The sequence below is a fragment of the Heteronotia binoei genome, chromosome 9 (genome assembly GCF_032191835.1).
Source record: "Heteronotia binoei isolate CCM8104 ecotype False Entrance Well chromosome 9, APGP_CSIRO_Hbin_v1, whole genome shotgun sequence".
Taxonomy (NCBI): domain Eukaryota; kingdom Metazoa; phylum Chordata; class Lepidosauria; order Squamata; family Gekkonidae; genus Heteronotia; species Heteronotia binoei.
In genome coordinates, this window is record NC_083231.1 from 119807090 (window position 1) to 119827851 (window position 20762).

General features: G+C 50.5%; 1 protein-coding gene across 1 annotated transcript in view; it reads right to left on the bottom strand.

Moving 5' to 3' along the window:
• Positions 1 to 466: 466 nt before the first annotated feature.
• Positions 467 to 20762, bottom strand: part of GFRA4 (GDNF family receptor alpha 4) — an 84234-nt gene continuing 63938 nt past the window's right edge. Inside the window, exons 6-7 of the mRNA XM_060247419.1 lie at positions 19214 to 19371; positions 467 to 689 (exon numbers count right to left, since the gene is read on the bottom strand). Of these exons, the coding sequence (XP_060103402.1) occupies positions 546 to 689; positions 19214 to 19371 (302 nt within the window). The 3' untranslated portion in view covers positions 467 to 545. The remainder of the gene's footprint in view (positions 690 to 19213; positions 19372 to 20762) is intronic.

Genomic DNA, 20762 nt, shown 5'->3' on the forward strand with positions numbered 1-20762 from the left:
ACCCCATCTGTTTCCCACTCTGAGGCTGTACAACCTAGTTCTCATGGCCAGATTATACAACCCCACTTTTACGTAACGTCATTACCGGACGTTGGTGGGACTAGCGAGACAGAAGATGATTGTTCTGACACACAGACAGAGTGGGGCTTGTATTGTCCCATCTTGGTCCATTGTTTCCAGGGTTTCCAAGACAGCAACAATCTGTAGTTTTGCCATATTGGTTTCCTGAAGTGGCCACTTTGGCCGCATCAAAACGGACAACTTTTACTGACTTGCCGACATGAAAACATGAAACGAACGTGGATTTGTCCAGATGGGCCTGATCCGGGTCTCCTCCTCACGAGGAACACCCACTTGCTCACCCAGAAAAGGCATAAGTGAACAAGCTGATGAAATGAGCTTTCTCTTTTTTCTTCTTTTTGTCTCCGTAGAATATCAAAGAAGGGGATGAGAGGCAGGTGGGACGTTTCACCTCTTCTCCCCGAGTTGTAAAGAAACAAAGAGCGATCCAGTCATGGCTCTCCTGAGAGTGGAACTGCTCCTGTTCACATGGACGCCAGGAGCAAGGGAACGATAGACACGGAGCACTGTAGCATCAACCAGCTGCTTGTGGCAGAGGCCATCACTGCGTTAGAAGAATCAGACGCAAGACGAGTAGCACCTCCCGGAAGTTTCTCCTCAGCAGATGCCTGGAAAGAGACAACAGTATGACGTTAGTGCCCAGTCTGTTATATAAGAACATAAAAGAAGCCATGTTGGATCAGGCCAATGGCCCACCCAGTCCAACACTCTGTGTCACATAAGAACGTAAGAGAAGCCATGTTGGATCAGGCCAATGGCCTATCCAGTCCAACACTCTGTGTCACATAAGAACATAAGAGAAGCCCTGTTGGATCGGGCCAGTGGCCCATCCAGTCCAACGCTCTGTGTCTCATAAGAACATAAGAGAAGCCATGTTGGATCAGGCCAGTGGCCCATCCAGTCCAACACTCTGTGTCACAGAAGAACAGAAGAGAAGCCATGTTGGATCAGGCCAATGGCCCCTCCATTCCAACACTCTGCGTCACATTAGAACATAAAAGAAGCAATGTTGGATCAGGCCAGTGGCCCATCCAATCCAACACTCTGTGTCACACAGTGGCCAAAAAAACCAGGCACCATCAGGAGGTCCACCAGTGGGGTCAGGACACAAGAAGCCCTCCCACTGTTGCCCCCCCCCCCACAAGAACCAAGAATACAGAGTATAATTGCCCCAGACATTAGAACGTAAGAGAAACCATGTTGGATCAGGCCAGTGGCCCATCCATTCCAACACTCTGTGTCACATAAGAACATAAGAGAAGCCCTGTTGGATCAGGCCAATGGCCCATCCATTCCAACACACAGTGTCACATAAGAACATAAGAGAAGCCCTGTTGGATCAGGCCAATGGCCCATCCAGTCCAACACTCTGTGTCACAGAAGAACAGAAGAGAAGCCATGTTGGATCAGGCCAATGGCCCCTCCATTCCAACACTCTGCGTCACATTAGAACATAAAAGAAGCAATGTTGGATCAGGCCAGTGGCCCATCCAATCCAACACTCTGTGTCACAGAGTGGCCAAAAAAACCAGGCACCATCAGGAGGTCCACCAGTGGGGTCAGGACACAAGAAGCCCTCCCACTGTTGCCCCCCCCACAAGAACCAAGAATACAGAGTATAATTGCCCCAGACATTAGAACGTAAGAGAAACCATGTTGGATCAGGCCAGTGGCCCATCCAGTCCAACACTCTGTGTCACATAAGAACATAAGAGAAGCCCTGTTGGATCAGGCCAATGGCCCATCCATTCCAACACACTGTGTCACATAAGAACGTAAGAGAAGCCCTGTTGGATCAGGCCAATGGCCCATCCAGTCCAACACTCTGTGTCACACAGTGGCCGAAACCCAGGAGCCATCAGGAGGTCCACCACTGGGGTCAGGAAACTGGAAGCCCTCCCACTGTGCCCCCTCCCAAGCACCAAGAATACAGAGCATCACTGCCTCAGACAGAGAGTTCCAACAATACACTATGGCTAAGAGCCACTGATGGACTTCTGCTCCATATGCTTATCCAAAATCAAACATCTTCTAAATCAAGAGACAAACAGTGGTGGTTTGCCCTGGCCTGCCTCTGCGTAGCGACCGTGGACTTTCTTGGTATTCTCTCATCCAAGTACTAATTAGAGCCAACCTGACTTAGCTTCTGATGAGATCAGGCTCAAGCGTCCAACTGGGTCAAGGCAAGAGACAAATCGAGATGGTTTGTCACCGCCTTCCTCTGCATAGCAACCTTGGACTTCCATTGTGGTCTTCCATCCAAGTACTAATCAGGGTTGCCTCTGCTTAGCTTCTGAAATCTGATGAGCCACCCAGGTCAAGGCAAGAGACGGATGGAGGTGGTTTGCCGTTGCCTCCCTCTGCATAACAACCCTGCTCTTGCTTGGAGGTCTCCCATCCAAGTACAAACTAGAGCCAACCTGACTTCACTTCTGAAATCGGATGAGATCAGGCTAAACCATCCAACCGGGTCAAGGCAAGAGACAAAGTGAGATGGTTTTGCCATTGCCTGCCTCTGCATAGCAACCTTGGACTTCCTTGATGGTCTTCCGTCCGAGTAGTAACCAGAGTTGTCCCTGCTGAGAGCTGATGAGACAGGGCTGGCGTGGGCCATCCAGGTTGAGGCAAAAGACAGACGGTGGTCTTCCGTCTGAGTCCTAACCAATACTCCCTCTAAGCTGTGGAGTCTTGTGAGCAAAAATTCTAAGCTGTGGAGTCTTGTGAGCTACTGGCATTTAAGTTGTTAACTATTGCATAAAGTTGGGAACTACTGGAGCCATTTTTCCTGAGCTGAGAAGAAGACCGCAGATTTATACCTCGCCCTTCTCTCTGAATCAGAGTCTCAGAGCAGCTTACAATCTCCTTTATCTCCTTCCCCCACAACAGAGACCCCCATGAGGTAGGTGGGGCTGAGAGGGCTCTCCCAGAAGCTGCCCTTTCAAGGACAACTCCTGCGAGAGCTCTGGCTGACCCAAGGCCATTCCAGCAGGTGCAAGTGGAGGAGTGGGGAATCAAACCCGGTTCTCCCAGATAAGAGAGCTCTGGCTGACCCAAGGCCATTCCAGCAGCTGCAAGTGGAGGAGTGGGGAATCAAACCCGGTTCTCCCAGATAAGAGAGCTTTGGCTGACCCAAGGCCATTCCAGCAGGTGCAAGTGGAGGAGTGGGGAATCAAACCCGGTTCTCCCAGATAAGAGAGCTCTGGCTGACCCAAGGCCATTCCAGCAGGTGCAACTGGAGGAGTGGGGAATCAAACTCGGTTCTCCCAGATAAGAGAGCTCTGGCTGACCCAAGGCCATTCCAGCAGTTGCAAGTAGAGGAGTGGGGAATCAAACCCGGTTCTCCCAGATAAGAGAGCTCTGGCTGACCCAAGGCCATTCCAGCAGGTGCAAGTGGAGGAGTGGGGAATCAAACCCGGTTCTCCCAGATAAGAGAGCTCTGGCTGACCCAAGGCCATTCCAGCAGGTGCAACTGGAGGAGTGGGGAATCAAACCCGGTTCTCCCAGATAAGAGAGCTCTGGCTGACCCAAGGCCATTCCAGCAGTTGCAAGTAGAGGAGTGGGGAATCAAACCCGGTTCTCCCAGATAAGAGAGCTCTGGCTGGCCCAAGGCCATTCCAGCAGGTGCAAGTGGAGGAGTGGGGAATCCAACCCGGTTCTCCCAGATAAGAGAGCTCTGGCTGGCCCAAGGCCATTCCAGCAGGTGCAAGTGGAGGAGTGGGGAATCAAACCCGGTTCTCCCAGATAAGAGAGCTCTGGCTGACCCAAGGCCATTCCAGCAGGTGCAAGTGGAGGAGTGGGGAATCAAACCCGGTTCTCCCAGATAAGAGAGCTCTGGCTGACCCAAGGCCATTCCAGCAGGTGCAAGTGGAGGAGTGGGTAATCAAACCCGGTTCTCCCAGATAAGAGAGCTCTGGCTGACCCAAGGCCATTCCAGCAGTTGCAAGTAGAGGAGTGGGGAATCAAACCCCGTTCTCCCAGATAAGAGAGCTCTGGCTGACCCAAGCCCATTCCAACAGGTGCAAGTGGAGGAGTGGGGAATCAAACCCAGTTCTCCCAGATAAGAGAGCTCTGGCTGACCCAAGGCCATTCCAGCAGTTGCAAGTAGAGGAGTGGGGAATCAAACCCCGTTCTCCCAGATAAGAGAGCTCTGGCTGACCCAAGCCCATTCCAACAGGTGCAAGTGGAGGAGTGGGGAATCAAACCCAGTTCTCCCAGATAAGAGAGCTCTGGCTGACCCAAGGCCATTCCAGCAGGTGCAAGTGGAGGAGGGGGGGAATAAAACCCGGTTCTCCCAGATAAGAGAGCTCTGGCTGACCCAAGGCCATTCCAGCAGCTGCAAGTGGAGGAGTGGGGAATCAAACCCGGTTCTCCCAGATAAGAGAGCTCTGGCTGACCCAAGGCCATTCCAGCAGCTGCAAGTGGAGGAGTGGGGAATCAAACCCGGTTCTCCCAGATAAGAGAGCTCTGGCTGACCCAAGCCCATTCCAGCAGGTGCAAGTGGAGGAGTGGGGAATCAAACCCAGTTCTCCCAGATGAGCTCTGGCTGACCCAAGGCCATTCCAGCAGGTGCAAGTGGAGGAGGGGGGAATAAAACCCGGTTCTCCCAGATAAGAGCCCGCACACTTCACCACTACACTAAACTGGCTCTAAAAATGTGTGAGCCGGCGGCTAAAATGTGTGAGCTGGCAGCTAAAAAACAGTGAACTAGCTCACATTAACTCAGCTTAGAGGGAACACTGGTCCTCACCAGTCTGAGATCTGATATGATCAGGCTAACCTGGGCCACCTCGGCCAGACCCCAAACAGCTTCACTGGGGAGAATTCTGCTGCCAGGCTAAAGAAGGGTATTTATTTAAACTCTTTCTCTGCCGTCTCTCCAGAGTCCTGTTCTATACAACATACAATTAAAACCTCCCGGTTGCAACGAGCTCCTTTAAGAGCCTTGCCGTGCTTCGACGCAGTAACTGAAGGGAGCGATCCCCTCGCGGTCTATATTTTAATACTTTTTTTTATGATGTTAATAAAGTGCTAACGTGAACAAATGTTAAATAACCACAACGGCTGTGTTCAAAAATTTTAGCACCCGTTAAAACGACAGGATTAGCAGCCATCTGTTCTCAATATGCAATAGTCCCGGGCGATAGTCACAAATGAAAAGCCTGATTTTTTTTTCTTTTTTAAAGTCCGTAGGTGTGGTCCAATCAATGCTCCAACGGAAGCGAGGCACTCTGGGTCTTATCCTGGCCACTGAAGCTACTCCTATAGATATTAGGCAGGGACTGTAACGTAGCCGTGTTCTTCGTTGATCTTATTAAAGGTTTTTAGATGGCGCTGCCCAAGAATCATTTTGTAGAAAAATCGGTGGCGGACCCCTGGTCAAATCTTTTTGAAACTTCAGGGATGTTTGGAGGAGAGGAACCAGACTGAACATCGACATCTCGGGAATCAGTGAACAAAAAGGGACGGGAATGGGTGAATTTAATTCAGAGGATCACTACATCTATTACTGTGGCCAAGAGACCCGTAGAAGAAATGGTGTGGCCTTAATCGTTAACAAGAGAGTGTGGAAGGCAGTAATGGGATACAATCTCAAAAATGACAGAATGATCTCGGTCCGTATCCATAAGAACATAAGAGAAGCCATGTTAGATCAGGCCAATGGCCCATCCAGTCCAACACTCTGTGTCACATAAGAACATAAGAGAAGCCATGTTGGATCAGGCCAGTGGCCCCTCCAGTCCAACACTCTGTGTCACATAAGAACATAAGAGAAGCCATGTTGGATCAGGCCAATGGCCCATCCAGTCCAACTCTGTGTCACACAGTGGCCCAAAAAAATTATATATATATACATATACATATACACACTGTGGCTAATAGCCACTGATGGACCTCTGCTCCATATTTTTATCTAACCCCCTCTTGAAGCTGGCTATGCTTGTAGCTGCCACCACCTCCTGTGGCAGTGAATTCCACATGTTAATCACATTTTGGGTGAAGAAGGACTTCCTTTTATCCGTTTTAACCTGTCTGCTCAGCAATTTCCTCGAATGCCCACGAGTTCTTGTATTGTGAGAAAGGGAGAAAAGTACTTCTCTCTCTCCTTTCTCCATCCCATGCATCAACTTGTAAACCTCTATCATGTCACCCCGCAGTCGACGTTTCTCCAAGCTAAAGAGCCCCAAGGCAAACCATTCAATATCACGGTAGTCCAAGTCTATGCCCCAACCACTGATGCAGAAGAGGCTGAAGTGGACCAGTTCTATGAAGATCTACAACACCTTCTAGAATTAACACCAAAAAAAGATGTCCTCCTCATCATAGGGGACTGGAATGCCAAAGTGGGAAGTCAAAAGGTAACCGGAACAACGGACAAGTTTGGCCTTGGAGAACAAAATGAAGCCGGGCAAAGGCTAATAGAGTTTTGTCGAGAGAACAAGCTGGTCATAGCGAACACCTCCTTCCAGCAACCTAAAAGGCGACTCTACACGTGGACGTCACCTGATGGGCAACACAGAAATCAGATTGATTATGTACTCTGCAGTCAAAGTTGGAGAAGCTCCGTACAGTCAGCAAAACGAGACCTGGAGCTGACTGCGGCTCAGATCACGGGCAAGGCAGTTGGCCCCCTTCCTGGACCGCGACGACCTAGCAACAGTGATCCATGCTACGGTCACCTCGAGATTGGATTACTGTAATGCCCTCTACATGGGGCTGCCCCTGTGCCGGACCCGGAAATTGCAGCTGGTGCAGAATGCTGTGGCCCGGCTGTTATTGGGCCTCCCAAGGTGGGGGCACATCCGGCCGGGCCTTCGGGCTCTGCACTGGCTTCCAATAACATACCGAGTCCGGTACAAGGTGCTGGTCATTACCTTTAAAGCCCTATATGGCCTGGGACCTGCCTACCTGAAGGACCGTCTCTCCCCACACGTTCCCCAGAGAGTACTGAGGTCTGGGACTCAAAACCTTCTCACCATCCCCGGGCCCAAGGAAGTCCGTCTCAAGACAACCAGAGACAGGGCCTTTTCTACAATGGCCCCCACATGGTGGAACCAGCTGCCGGAAGAGGTGAGGGCCCTGCGGGATCTTACTCAGTTCCGCAGGGCCTGTAAGACAACCCTCTTCCGGTTAGCTTATGCCAACTAGATAAATGTAGCTTATCAGATTTTAGTGAAATATACTGGATAGTTTTAATGTTAAGATTTTAAGGTTTTTAGGTTTTTTAAATGTTTTGACTTTTAAATGTATTAACTTTGTACCTTGTTTATTGTTTTGTCGTTGTTGTGAGCCGCCCTGAGCCACTTTGTGGGAAGGGCGGGATATAAATTATAGAATAAATTATAGAATAAATATAGAATAAATGAGCTACTCATTGCAAAATTAAGGCTTAAACTGAAGAAAACTGGGGAAGCCTTTAGGCCATTCAGGTTTGACCTTGATCACATCCCTTATGAATGGAGGTGAAGAATAGCTTTAAGGAACTAGAGTTGACCGAGTGCCTGAAGAACTATGGACGGAGGTTTATGACATTGTACAGAAGGCAACAAACAGCACCATCCCAAAGAAAAAGAAATGCAAGAAAGCAAAGGGGCTGTCTGATGAGGCTTTACAAATAGCTGAGGAAAGAAGGAAAGCAAAAGGCGAAGCTGAAAAGGAAAAAAATCACCCAACTAAATGCGGATCAACTGAATGCAGATTTTCAGAGAACAGCAAGGAGAGATAAGGAGGCTTTCCTGAAAGAACAGTGCAAAGCAATAGAGGAAAATAATAGAATGGGAAGGGCAAGAGATCTCTTCAAGAAAATTGGAGAAATCAAGGGAACGTTTCGTGCAAAGATGGCCACAGTAAAGGACAAAAAATGATAGGGACCTAACAGAAGCAGAAAAGATCAGGAAGACATGGCAAGAATACACGGAAGAATTATACAAGAAAAATTTCAATGTCCCGGACCACCGTGACAGTGAAATCAATGACCTTGAGCCAGACATCCTGGAGTGTGAAGTCAAATGGGCCTTAGAAAGCATTACTAACAACAAAGCGAGTGGAGGTGATGGTATCCCAGCTGAGCTATTCAAAGTCCTAAGAGATGATGCTGTTAAAGTGACGCACACATTATGTCAACAAATTTGGAAAACGCAGCTGTGGCCACAGGATTGGAAAAGATCAGTTTATATTCCAATCCCAAAGAAGGGGAATGCCAAGGAATGTTCAAACTATCGCACCATTGCACTCATTTCACATGCCAGCAAGGTCATGTTAAAGATCCTACAAGCTAGGCTTCAGCAGTATGTCGATCGGGAACTACCAGAAGTTCAAGCTGGGTTTCAGAGAGGTAGAGGAACTAAAGATCAAATTGCCAACATTCGCTGGATTATGGAGAAAGCACGGGAGTATCAGAAAAACGTCTATTTCTGCTTCATTGACTATGCTAAAGCCTTTGATTGTGTGGATCACAACAAACTGAGGCAAGTCCTTAAAGAGATGGGAGTACCAGACAACCTCACATGTCTCCTGAGAAACCTGTATAAGGTCAAGAAGCAACTGTCAGAACGGGATACAGAACAACTGATTGGTTTAGAATACGAAAAGGAGTTCGACAAGGATGTATATTGTCACCCTGCTTATTTAATTTATATGCAGAGTACATCATGCAGAATGCTGACCCGGATGAAGCACAAACTGGAATTAAGATTGCCAGGAAAAACATCAACAACCTCAGATACGCAGATGACACCACTCTAATGTCAGAAAGTGAGAAGGATCTTGTTGAGGGTGACATAAGAACATAAGAGAAGCCATGTTGGATCAGGCCAGTGGCCCATCCAGTCCAACACTCTGTGTCACATAAGAACGTAAGAGAAGCCAGGTTGGATCAGGCCAATGGCCCTTCCAGTCCAACACTCTGTGTCACATAAGAACATAAGAGAAGCCATGCTGGATCAGGCCAATGGCCCCTCCAGTCCAACACTCTGTGTCACGTAAGACCATAAGAGAAACCATGTTGGATCAGGCCAATGGCCCATCCAGTCCAACACTCTGTGTCACATAAGACCATAAGAGAAGCCATGTTGGATCAGGCCAATGGCCCATCCAGTCCAACACTCTGTGTCACATAAGACCATAAGAGAAACCATGTTGGATCTGGCCAATGGCCCATCCAGTCCAACACTCTGTGTCACATAAGAACATAAGAGGCTTGCTTGACATGGATGACTTTTGACTTTTCTCCTGCCCCACCTGGGGACTGGCAACCCTCTGTGTTTTTGGCCTGGTGGAGCCTCCAGGAGCTCATAGGGCTCTTTTTACAGGGCCTCCTGTAAGCTCTTGGAGGATTGGCTACATCAGAGGGGTGAGGCCTGATATGCAAAGGAGCTCCTGCTCCAAAGTGAGCCCTGGTGATCTCCCATCCAGGTACCACTCAGGGTTCACCCTGTTCAGCTTCTGAGATCTGACAAGATATGGTTCACCTGGGCCATCCACTCCAGGGCAGAAATCTGCTTTCTTTTATCAGGTTCTTCCTCCATTTCGCCTCGTTCTTCATGAGTCAGAGAGAGGTGCATTCTAGCCTTGTTGGAGAGCCAGTTTGGTGTCGTGCTTAAGTGTGCAGACTCTTATCTGGGAGAACCGGATTTGATTCCCCACTCCTCCATGTGCACCTGCTGGAATGGCCTTGGGTCAGCCATAGCTCTGGCAGAGGTTGTCCTTGAAAGGGCAGCTGCTGTGAGTGCCCTCTCAGCCCCACCCACCTCACAGGGTATCTGTTGTGGGGGAGAAAGGGAAAGGAGATTGCGAGCCGCTCTGAGACTCTTCGGAGTGGAGGGCGGGATATGAATCCAATATCTTCATCTCCCTCACAGGGTGTCTGTTGTGGGGGAGGAAGGGAAAGGAGATTGTGAGCCGCTCTGAGACTCTTCGGAGTGGAGGGCGGGATATGAATCCAATATCTTCATCTCCCTCACAGGGTGTCTGTTGTGGGGGAGGAAGGGAAAGGAGATTGTGAGTCGCTCTGAGACTCTTCGGAGTGGAAGGCGGGGTATAAATCCAATATCTTCATCTACCTCACAAGGTGTCTGTTGTGGGGGAGGAGGGGAAAGAAGATTGTGAGCCGCTCTGAGACTCTTCAGAGTGGAGGGAGGGATATAAATCCAATATCTTCATCTCCCTCACAAGGTGTCTGTTGTGGGGGAGGAGGGGAAAGAAGATTGTGAGCCGCTCTGAGACTCTTCAGAGTGGAGGGCGGGATATAAATCCAATATCTTCATCTCCCTCACAGGGTGCCTGTTGTAGGGGAGGAAGGTAAAGGAGATTGTGAGCTGCTCTGAGACTCTTCGGAGTGGAGGGCGGGATATAAATCCAATATCTTCATCTACCTCACAGGGTGTCTGTTGTGGGGGGGGGGGGAAGGTAAAGGAGATTGTGAGCCGCTCTGAGACTCTTCGAAGTGGAGGGTGGGATATAAATCCAATATCTTCATCTACCTCACAGGGTGTCTGTTGTGGGGGAGGAAGGTAAAGGAGATTGTGAGCCGCTCTGAGACTCTTCAGAGTGGAGGGCGGGATATAAATCCAATATCTTCATCTACCTCACAGGGTGTCTGTTGTGGGGGGGGGGGGAAGGTAAAGGAGATTGTGAGCCGCTCTGAGACTCTTCGGAGTGGAGGGTGGGATATAAATCCAATATCTTCTTCTTCTTGTTACCTGAGAGATCCTCTTAACTGGAGATGCTGGGGATGGAACCGGGGACCTTCTGCATGCAAAGCAGGTGCTTTACCGCCGCTCTACGGCTCCCCCAGGGCTTCCCCGCCCCCTAATCGGTGCCCCTAAATGGGTAAATATATTCATTACAGGAAAAGCGATCAAACCCCATTCCGCTATATTAAGCACGCGGTCGCAGCCGGAGCCTTTTATGAATAGGTCGTTCATGACTCTCGGCGAGTCCCGTTCAGGTTTGAACCTTTTCCAGCCTTGCAGGTTATTAAATTTTAGTAATGCAGCTCTGTGTACTCGGCGTATAATGAGCCGTTTGGCTCCCAGGGTCTGAGCTCGCATCTTCCTAGTCACCCCAAGCAGCAAAAGAAACGTGAGCATCGGCAGGACGAAATGGCTCCGCGATTGGGGCAGCCCTTCTTTTCCGTGTCAGCTTCCTGTTCAGTGGTTTTTGCTAATATCCAGCCGGTACCTTCCTGCCCCTAATTTAGGCTCGCCAATCCCCAGGTGGGAACTCATGAAAAAACAATAAATACAAATTTCCGATACTTTAAACAGAATTCAAAAAGCAGCCGCCCGAGTAATTTCATGAAAAGTTTAGTAAATATACAAAACGCTACTCTCTACGGCATCGTGTTCACTGCAATACATTCAATAGCATTACTCATAAATCACAATAAACAATTCATTAAAGTCCTCCCCAATTCATTAGGGAAGGACGGTGGCTCGGTGGTAGAGCATCTGCTTGGGAAGCAGAAGGTCCCAGGCTCAATCCCTGGCATCTCCAAAAAGGGTCCAGGCAAGTAGGTGTGAAAAACCTCAGCTTGAGACCTGGAGAGCCATGAATGGGGCTGTGGCTCAGTGGAAGAGCATCTGCTTGGGAAGCAGAAGGTCCCAGGTTCAATCCCTGGTATCTCCAAAAAGGGTCCAGGCAAGTAGGTGTGAAAAACCTTAGCTTGAGACCCTGGAGAGCCATGAATGGGGCTGTGGGTCAGTGGTAGAGTATCTGCTTGGTAAGCAGAAGGTCCCAGGTTCAATCCCCGGCATCTCCCACTAAAAAGGGTCCAGGCAAATAGGTGTGAAGAACCTCAGCTGGAGACCCTGGAGAGCCATGAATGGGGCTGTGGCTCAGTGGAAGAGCGTCCTGCTTGGGAAGCAGAAGGTCCCAGGTTCAATCCCTGGTATCTCCAAAAAGGGTCCAGGCAAGTAGGTGTGAAAAACCTCAGCTTGAGACCCTGAAGAGCCATGAATGGGGCTGTGGCTCAGTGGTAGAGCTTCTGCTGGGTAAGCAGAAGGTCCCAGGTTCAATCCCCGGCATCTCCCACTAAAAAGGGTCCAGGCAAGTAGGTGTGAAAAACCTCAGCTTGAGACCCTGAGGAGCCATGAATGGGGCTGTGGCTCAGTGGTAGAGCATCTGCTGGGTAAGCAGAAGGTCCCAGGTTCAATCCCCGGCATCTCCCACTAAAAAGGGTCCAGGCAAATAGGCGTGAAGAACCTCAGCTGGAGACCCTGGAGAGCCATGAATGAGGCTGTGGCTCAGTGGAAGAGCATCTGCTTGGGAAGCAGAAGGTCCCTGGCATCTCCAAAAAGAGTCCAGGCAAGTAGGTGTGAAAAACCTCAGCTTGAGACCCTGGAGAGCCGCTGCCAGTCTGAGTAGACAATACTGACTTTGACTGACCGAGAGTCAGATTCAGTATAACGCAGCTTCATATGTTCATATGTAAAGTACGTCGTAGCTTCAGAGGATTTCCAAAAGTTTAGAAAGACGATCCTGCAGCTCTTCCTGCGGTGGATTAAATAGCTGGTGAGCTTCAACCGTCCTGTGGCCGGTATTGAACTTAAACGTTGATAGATGCCTCAATAAGAATTTTAATTTTAATCCAGCCAAAATCAAGGCTTCAGTTCCTGGAAAAATAAACCAGTGGGTGCATGGAAAACCTCTGACGGGGACGCTCATATATCACCGTTTCTAACGTCAGTATTGGAAATTTGTATTTATTGTTTTTTGTGATTTTCCACAGTATTTTTGACTGCTATTAACCTTCACTGTGGAGCAAACAACAAAGTGGTTGTGATGACAACCCTCATCTACGGCTCCGAATCGTGGGTTTTATACCGTCATCACCTGCGACTCCTTGAGCGCTTTCATCAGCGCTGCCTTCGCACCATCCTCAACATCCACTGGAGTGACTTTGTGACCAACACTGAAGTCCTCAAGAGGGCGGAGGTTACAAGCATCGAGGCACTGCTGTTGAAGACGCAGCTGCGCTGGGCAGGGCATATCTCCAGGATGGAAAACCACAGCCTTCCCAAGATTGCCCTGTATGGCGAACTTTCCACCGGCCATCGAAATAGAGGGGCACCAAAGAAGAGGTACAAGGAATCCTTGAAGAAATCCCTTGGCACCTGTCGCATCAACCATCACCAGTGGTCTGACCTAGCCTCAGATCGCAAAGCATGGAGGCACACCATCCACCAGGCTGTCTCTTCCTTTGAGAACGCACGCATAGCTGGTCTTGAGGACAAAAGGAGATTGAGGAAGAATCGTACTGCTACAGCACCAACCCCAAATCAGACTTTTCCCTGCAGCCACTGTGGCCGGACCTGCCTGTCCCGCATTGGTCTTGTCAGCCACCAGCTAGCCTGCAGCAGACGTGGACTACTGCACCTTTCTTAAATCTTTGTTCGCGAAGTCAAGCCGAGAGAGAGAGAGAGGGAGCAAACAGAATGGGTGTGTGTGTGGGGGGGTGACAGTCACTTATCCCTTCATCTATTACCCACCTTCCAGCTCCAAGTACCACCCGAGACAGCTAATCTACAAACCCATCTATCGTATTGCTGCAGATCCCAGATCCTGTATTAAGTCTGGGGGGCGGATCTCAGTGGGGTGGGCAGTCAGAACATGCAACCCAGCCACTGCCGAGCCCTTTACTCTCACGTTGTACGATCGCCTGCAAGCTGGAAGGGTAAAAATCGAGGCCTGATTGCTCTCTCGACGGTGTTTGTTGGATCACAGCCCCCTCTCTGGGAGCTGCCAGTGGGCTCAGCCAATCGCTACTCCTTTGGAACCTCCCGCAACTCCCACTTAATCGGCTTAGCTCCCTTATCCCAAATCTTTTGGGCCCCAGGAGGAGCTAACGGAGTGAGCCATGCTCAGCTCCAAGTGTGCGGAGGCGGCTGGAAGGGGGAGAAGCAGCCCGGGGAAGGTGCTCTTATCCGATCGAAGGCTCTGTCGTCTTCAAGGCTTTCCAAGAAGGGAGGAGGAAAGCCGGATGCCAAAGTTCTAGGGAGTTTTTAGAAGCATGCTGAAGAAGGGTTGCCAATCCCCAGGTGGGGGCAGGGGATCCCCCGGTTTGGAGGCCCTCTCCACCGCTTCAGGGTCATCAGAAAGCAGAGGGGGGGAGAGGAAAATGTCTGCTGGGAACTCTATTATTTTGTATCTCTCGGCTTGGCTTCGTGAACGAAGATTTAAGAAGGGCGCAATAGTCCACGTCTGCTGCAGGCTCGCTGGTGGCTGACAAGACCAATGTGGGACAGGCAGGTCCGGCCACAGCGGCTGCAGGGAAAAGTCTGATTTGGGGTTGGTGCTGTAGCAGTGCGATTCTTCCTCAATCTCCTTTTGTCCTCAAGACCAGCTATGCGTGCGTTCTCAAAGGAAGAGACAGCCTGGTGGATGGTGTGCCTCCATGCTTTGCGATCTGAGGCTAGGTCAGACCACTGGTGATGGTTGATGCGACAGGTGCCAAGGGATTTCTTCAAGGAGTCCTTGTACCTCTTCTTTGGTGCCCCTCTATTTCGATGGCCGGTGGAGAGTTCGCCATACAGGGCAATCTTGGGAAGGCGGTGGTTTTCCATCCTAGAAATAATGGAAATAATGAATTGATCCGCGGGTATCTGGGGCTCGGGGGGGGGGCTGTTTTTTGAGTTAGAAGCACCATATTTTCAGCTTAGCATCCAAGAACTCACCAGTAAAGACCCTCCAAATTTCAAAAAGATTGCACCAGGGGGTCCAATTTTATGAGCCCCCAAAGAAGGTGCCCCTATCCGTCATTATTTCCAATGGAGGGAAGGCATTTAAAAGGTATGCAGCCCCTTTAAATGTGGTGGCCAGAACACCCTTTGGAGTTCAATCATGCTTGTCACAACCTTGCTCCTGGCTCCACCCCCAAAGTCTCCTGGCTCCACCCCCAAGGTCCACCCCACATATTTCTTGAATTTGACTCTGAATTTCCGACTCTGGGGTGACGTTGCTTTCACAACGTTTTCACGGCAGACTTTTTACAGGGTGGTTTGCCATCGCCTTCCCCAGCCATCTACACTTCACTCCCAGCAAGCTGGGGGACTCCTTTGACCGACCTCGGAAGGATGGAAGGCTGAGTCAACCTCAAGCCGGCTACCTGAACCCAGCTTCTGCCGGAATCGAACTCAGGTTGTAAGCAGAGAGTTCAGACCACAGTACTGCAGAACTGCTGCTTTACCACTCTGTGTCTTGGGGCCACTTTATTCTATTAGGAAAGGAAAGGTCCCCTGTGCAAGCACAAGTTGTTTCTGACTCTGGGGTGACGTTGCTTCCACAACGTTTTCACAGCAGGCTTTTGACGGGGTGGTTTGCCATTGCCTTCCCCAGTCCTCTACGCTTTCCCCCCAGCAAGCTGGGGACTCCTTTGACCGACCTCGGAAAGATGGAAGGCTGAGTCGACCTCGAGCCAGTTACCTGAACCCAGCTTCCGCCAGGATCGAACTCAGGTCGTGAGCAGAACTTAGGACTGCAGTGCTGCAGCTTTACCACTCTGCTCCACGGGGCTCTTCGATGGCCATCTAGCCTCTGTTTAAAAACCTCCAAGGAAGGAAGAAAGGAAAAGGAAAGGTCCCCTGTGTAAGCACTAGTCGTTTCCGACTCTGGGGTGACATCGCTTTCACAACGTTTTCACGGCAGACTTTTGACAGGGTGGTTTGCCATTGCCTTCCCCAGTCCTCTATGCTTTGCCCCCAGCAAGCTGGGGATTCCTTTGACCGACCTCGGAAGGATGGAAGGCTGAGCCAATCTGGAGCCGGCGACCTGAAAACCCAGCTTCCGCCGGGATCGACCTCAGGTCGTGAGCAGAGCTTAGGCCCGCAGGGCTGCAGCTTTACCACTCTGCGCCACGGGGCTCTATCCGATCAAAGGCTCTGTTAATTAACTAACGAACTTTGGATTTACGTGCCGCCCACTCCGCAAGCGGACTCTGGGCGGCTAAAGATCATAAGAAAAAGTGTTAAAATTACAGTTGTTGAAAGATTTAAAAAAAAAAAAACATATACAGACAATTTTAAAAAAACAAGCTAACATACGGTGCTCTGCAAAAGATTTTGTCACCGCAGGCGGTTTATACAAATGTCTCACTTCTAAGTTCTTCTGTTAGCGGTCTTGCAGATAGTATTGCTCAGCGGCACATCAGTGGCAGCCTCCTCCCCCAAAAGTTGTTGGAGGCCTCTCGAAAGAGTTCAGTTTTACAGGCCCTGTGGAATTGGGAGAGGTCCCGCGGGGCCCTTGTGTCCTCTGGGAGAGCATTCCGTAGCCTCGGTGCTGCCACTGAGAAGACCCTGGCCCGCGCAGAGCTTCATCTGGCCTCCCTCGGTCCGGGAATGGATAACAGATTTTGGGCTCCAGAACGCGTATGGGGTGGATATGGGGAATGGCGGTCCCTTAGATAAGACAGGTCCTTGGCCTTAGATAGACAGCCCTGTCCCTTAGATAGACAGGTCCTCGGCCATATAGGGCTTTGAAGGTCAGTACCAACACTTTGAAACGGATTGTTCTATTCAGGGCTTTCGAAGAAGGGAGTAGGAAAGCCGGGTGCCAAAGTTCTAGGGCAGGGATGTCAAACATGTGGCCTGGGGGCCAAATCAGGCCCTCAGAGGGCTCCTATCAGGCCCCTGAGCAATTGCCTGTCATCTGCTTCCTTCTCCCTCTCTCTTGCTTCCTTCTGCATCACAACTTGCTTTGCCAGGCTTGCTCAATCGCACAGGAGTAATAGAGCAAAGTCCCTCTTCAGCCCCACCTACCTCACAGGGTGTCTGTTGTGGGGGGAGGAAGGTCAAGGAGATTGTGAGCCGCTCGGAGACTCTTCGGAGTGGAGGGCGGGATATAAATCCAATATCTTCTTCTTTCATTGGCTGAGGCTCCTTCCTTGGGGAAGGAGGGGGGGGAGGCAGAGCTTGCTTTGCCAGGCTCTCTCAATCGCACAGCAGAGTGACTGAGTTAAGCCTCTCTTCCTTCTGTTGGCTGAGGCTCCTCTCTTGGGGAAGGAGGGGGGAGGCAGAGCTTGCTTTGCCAGGCTCTCTCAATCGCACAGCAGAGCTACTGACCCAAGCCTCCATTCCTTCTGTTGGCTGAGGCTCCTTCCCCTCATGCCCCCTGGGGAAGGAAGGAAAGAGCCAGAGAGCTTCCTTTGCCCAGTTCCCTGGATCCCATAAGAGAGATACAAAGAAAGCACCTTTAAGAACAACGAGTGCTAAGGTTTTAAGCATGTTTTACGGGTTTTTTTTAAAAAAAATCTTTAATTGCATTTGTCTGTGTCCTTCATAAGGTTTCTATCTCTGCTACCTAATCGTAAATAGGCTACATACTTGGTCCGGTCCGACACGGCCCGGCCCAACAAGGTCTCATTTATGTCAGATCCGGCCCTCATAACAAATGAGTTTGACACCCCTGCTCTAGGGAGTTTTTAGAGCCATGCCAAAGAGTCAGCATGGCGGAAGACAGCCATCTCCGTCTAGAGCTGAGCGAAGAGAGCGGCTCCTGTTTGTCACACAAGTAGGGTTGCCAGCCCTCGGTTGGGAAATACCTGAAGGTTTGGGGGGGTGCAGCCTGAGAAGGGTGCGGTTTAGGGAGGAGAAAGGCACTGCCTTGAACTCCCTGGGGATAAAACACCCTCATAGACAGACACAGGGCTTTTTTTTTTTGGTAGCAGGAACTCCTTTGGTAGCAGGAGAGCCATTTTGGTGTAGTGGTTAAGTGTGCAGACTCTTATCTGGGAGAACCGGGTTTGATTCCCCACTCCTCCACTTGCACCTGCTGGCATGGCCTTGGGTCAGCCGTAGCTCTCGCAGAAGTTGTCCTTGAAAGGGCAGCTGCTGTGAGAGCCCTCTCAGCCCCACCCACTTCACAGGGTGTCTGTTGTGGGGGAGGAAGGGAAAGGAGATTGTGAGCCGCTCTGAGACTCTTCGAAGTGGAGGGCGGGATATAAATCCAATATGTTCATCTACCTCACAGGGTGTCTGTTGTGGGGGAGGAAGGTAAAGGAGATTGTGAGCTGCTCTGAGACTCTTCGGAATGGAGGGCGGGATAGAAATCCAATATCTTCATCTACCTCACAGGGTGTCTGTTGTGGGGGAGGAAGGTAAAGGAGATTATGAACCGCTCTGAGACTCTTCGGAGTGGAGGGCGGGATATAAATCCAATATCTTCATCTACCTCACAGGGTGTCTGTTGTGGGGGGGCGGAGGGGAAAGGAGATTGTGAGCCGCTCTGAGACTCTTCGGCATGGAGGGCGGGATATAAATCCAATATCTTCATCTACCTCACAGGGTGTCTGTTGTGGGGGAGGAAGGTAAAGGAGATTGTGAGCCGCTCTGAGACTCTGGAGTGGAGGGCGGGATATAAATCCAATATCTTCATCTACCTCACAGGGTGTCTGTTGTGGGGAGGAAGGTAAAGGATATTGTGAGCCGCTCTGAGACTCTTTGGAGTGGAGGGCGGGATATAAATCCAATATCTTCTTCATCTTCCTTTGCTTATTAGGCCACACCCCCTGATGTAGCCAATCCTCCTGGAGCTTACAGGGCTCTTAGTACAGGGCTTACTGTAAGCTCCAGGGGGATTGGCTACATCAGGGGTGTGTGCCCTAATAGGCAAAGGAGGTCCTGCTACGAAAAAAAACAAAAACCCTGGGTGCTGTAATCTCCAGCTGTATTTGCCCCACGGGTGCAGGGATATCTATGGGTTTTAGGGATCCCCATGCTAGCAAAGGCGAATAGTTGTGGGTCACAATGTTCCTAGTTCCACCCGCCAGATGTCCCAGCCAATCCCTGCAGATTCCAAGCAACGTCAGCCAATGAGAGGCCGTGGAACCTCCGGGGGAGGGGGAGGAGAGTGAAAAGGAGGGAAACATGATGGCCCCAGAGTCAGGGGTGGAATTCTAGAAGGGGCTCCTTTGCATATTAGGCCACGCCCCCTGATGTAGCCAATCCTCTTGGAGCTTACAGGGCTCTTCGTACAGGGCTTACTGTAAGCTCCAGGGGGATTGGCTACACCAGGGGGGCGTGGCCTAATTGGCAAAGGAGTTCTTGCGACTCAGCAAGCCCTGGTTGGAGGGTTTTCTGTCAGCGAGTCAAGCCGGGCGAGAGTCTTCCTAAAAGGAACGCCGCTTTCGATTCCTCCCTACCTTGGTGGGCTGGAGCTGTTCAAAGATGTTCTCCCGGAGGGTGGCGGCGGCTTTGTTGGCGTTGCGCTCCTGTTTGCGCAGCTGCGTCGGCGGCGGGGTGGACGGGCCTGGGGCTGAGCTCAGGTGTGTTCCGTTGCCGAAGGCCTGGATGGCATTTTCTGGAAGGTAAAAGCCAGGCTGTTGGGAGAGTGGCACCGTGCCTTCCCACTTCACCCCCAGGCCCTGGTTGTTTAGCACGCAAATGCCCTATGGCCACAGCCAGCCCCTCTCTGCCATAGGAATTCCATGCCTGTGCACTAGGGGTAGAATTCTACCAGGAGCTCTTTTGCATACGAGGCCACACACCCCTGATGTAGCCAATCCTCCGAGAGCTGACAAAAAAGAGCCTTATAAGCTCTCGGAGGATTGGCTACATCAGGAGGTGTGGCCTAATATGCAAAGGAGCTCCTGCTAGAATACCACCCCTGCCTGTGCCTAATACCTGACATCCTGACACGCAACGCTAATGGCAGCCATTTTGTTTCTGTGGGAAAAGCCCAGCAGGAACTCATTTGCCTATTAGGCTGCACCCCTGACTGCACCATTGTTTCGCGCAGGACTTTTTGTGTGGAAAAAGCCCAGCAGGAACTTATTTGCCTATTAGGCCACACCCCTAACTGCACCATCGTTTCACACAGGACTTTTTGTGTGGAAAAAACCCAGCAGGAACTTATTTGCATTATTAGGCCACACCTCCTGACATCACCAATCCTGAACAGCAGGAACTCATTTGCCTATTAGGCCACACCTCCTGACTGCACCATTGTTTCACGCAGGGCTTTTTGTGAGGAAAAGGCCCAGCAGGAACTCATTTGCATTATTAGGCCACACCTCCTGACATCACCAATCCTGAACAGCAGGAACTCATTTGCCTATTAGGCCACACACCCCGACTGCACCATTATTTTGCACAGGGCTTTTTGTGTGGAAAAGGCCCAGCAGGAACTCATTTGCCTATTAGGCCGCACCCCTGACTGCACCATTGTTTCGCAGAGGACTTTTTGTGTGGAAAATGTCCAGCAGGAACTCATTTGCCTATTAGGCCACACCTCCCCTGGTACCATTGTTTTGCAGCAACCCTGTGGAAGTGTATGCTTACTCGCTGTCCTTCATGTCAAAGTGGAAATCTGAACACTGGTCACCCATCGCCTAGTCTGATGCTCTCACCGCTACACCCCACCGCTTCTCAAAGAGTTAAGTCTCTTGGGTGCAGAGGGCAGAATTTGCTTTTGCATTGAAACGGGGCTGGTTTCTCCTCGGTGCCCACGTCACACTCCTGCGTATCGAAGCCCTCCGTTCATTTTAACTGCAGCTGGAGACCAGAGACCTCCGATTCTGCCTCAGCACTTTCCTTTTCTCGGAGAGATGATCTGATTATTCCTTATTGCTGATCTTGCTCTTCGCTCTCTCTCGCTCTTTTCCTGTATTCTCAGGTTGAGAGAAGTCTCTAAGGAAACAATCCTGAACGGGTCTATTTGGAAACAAGTCCCATTTTATTCAACGGGGGCTC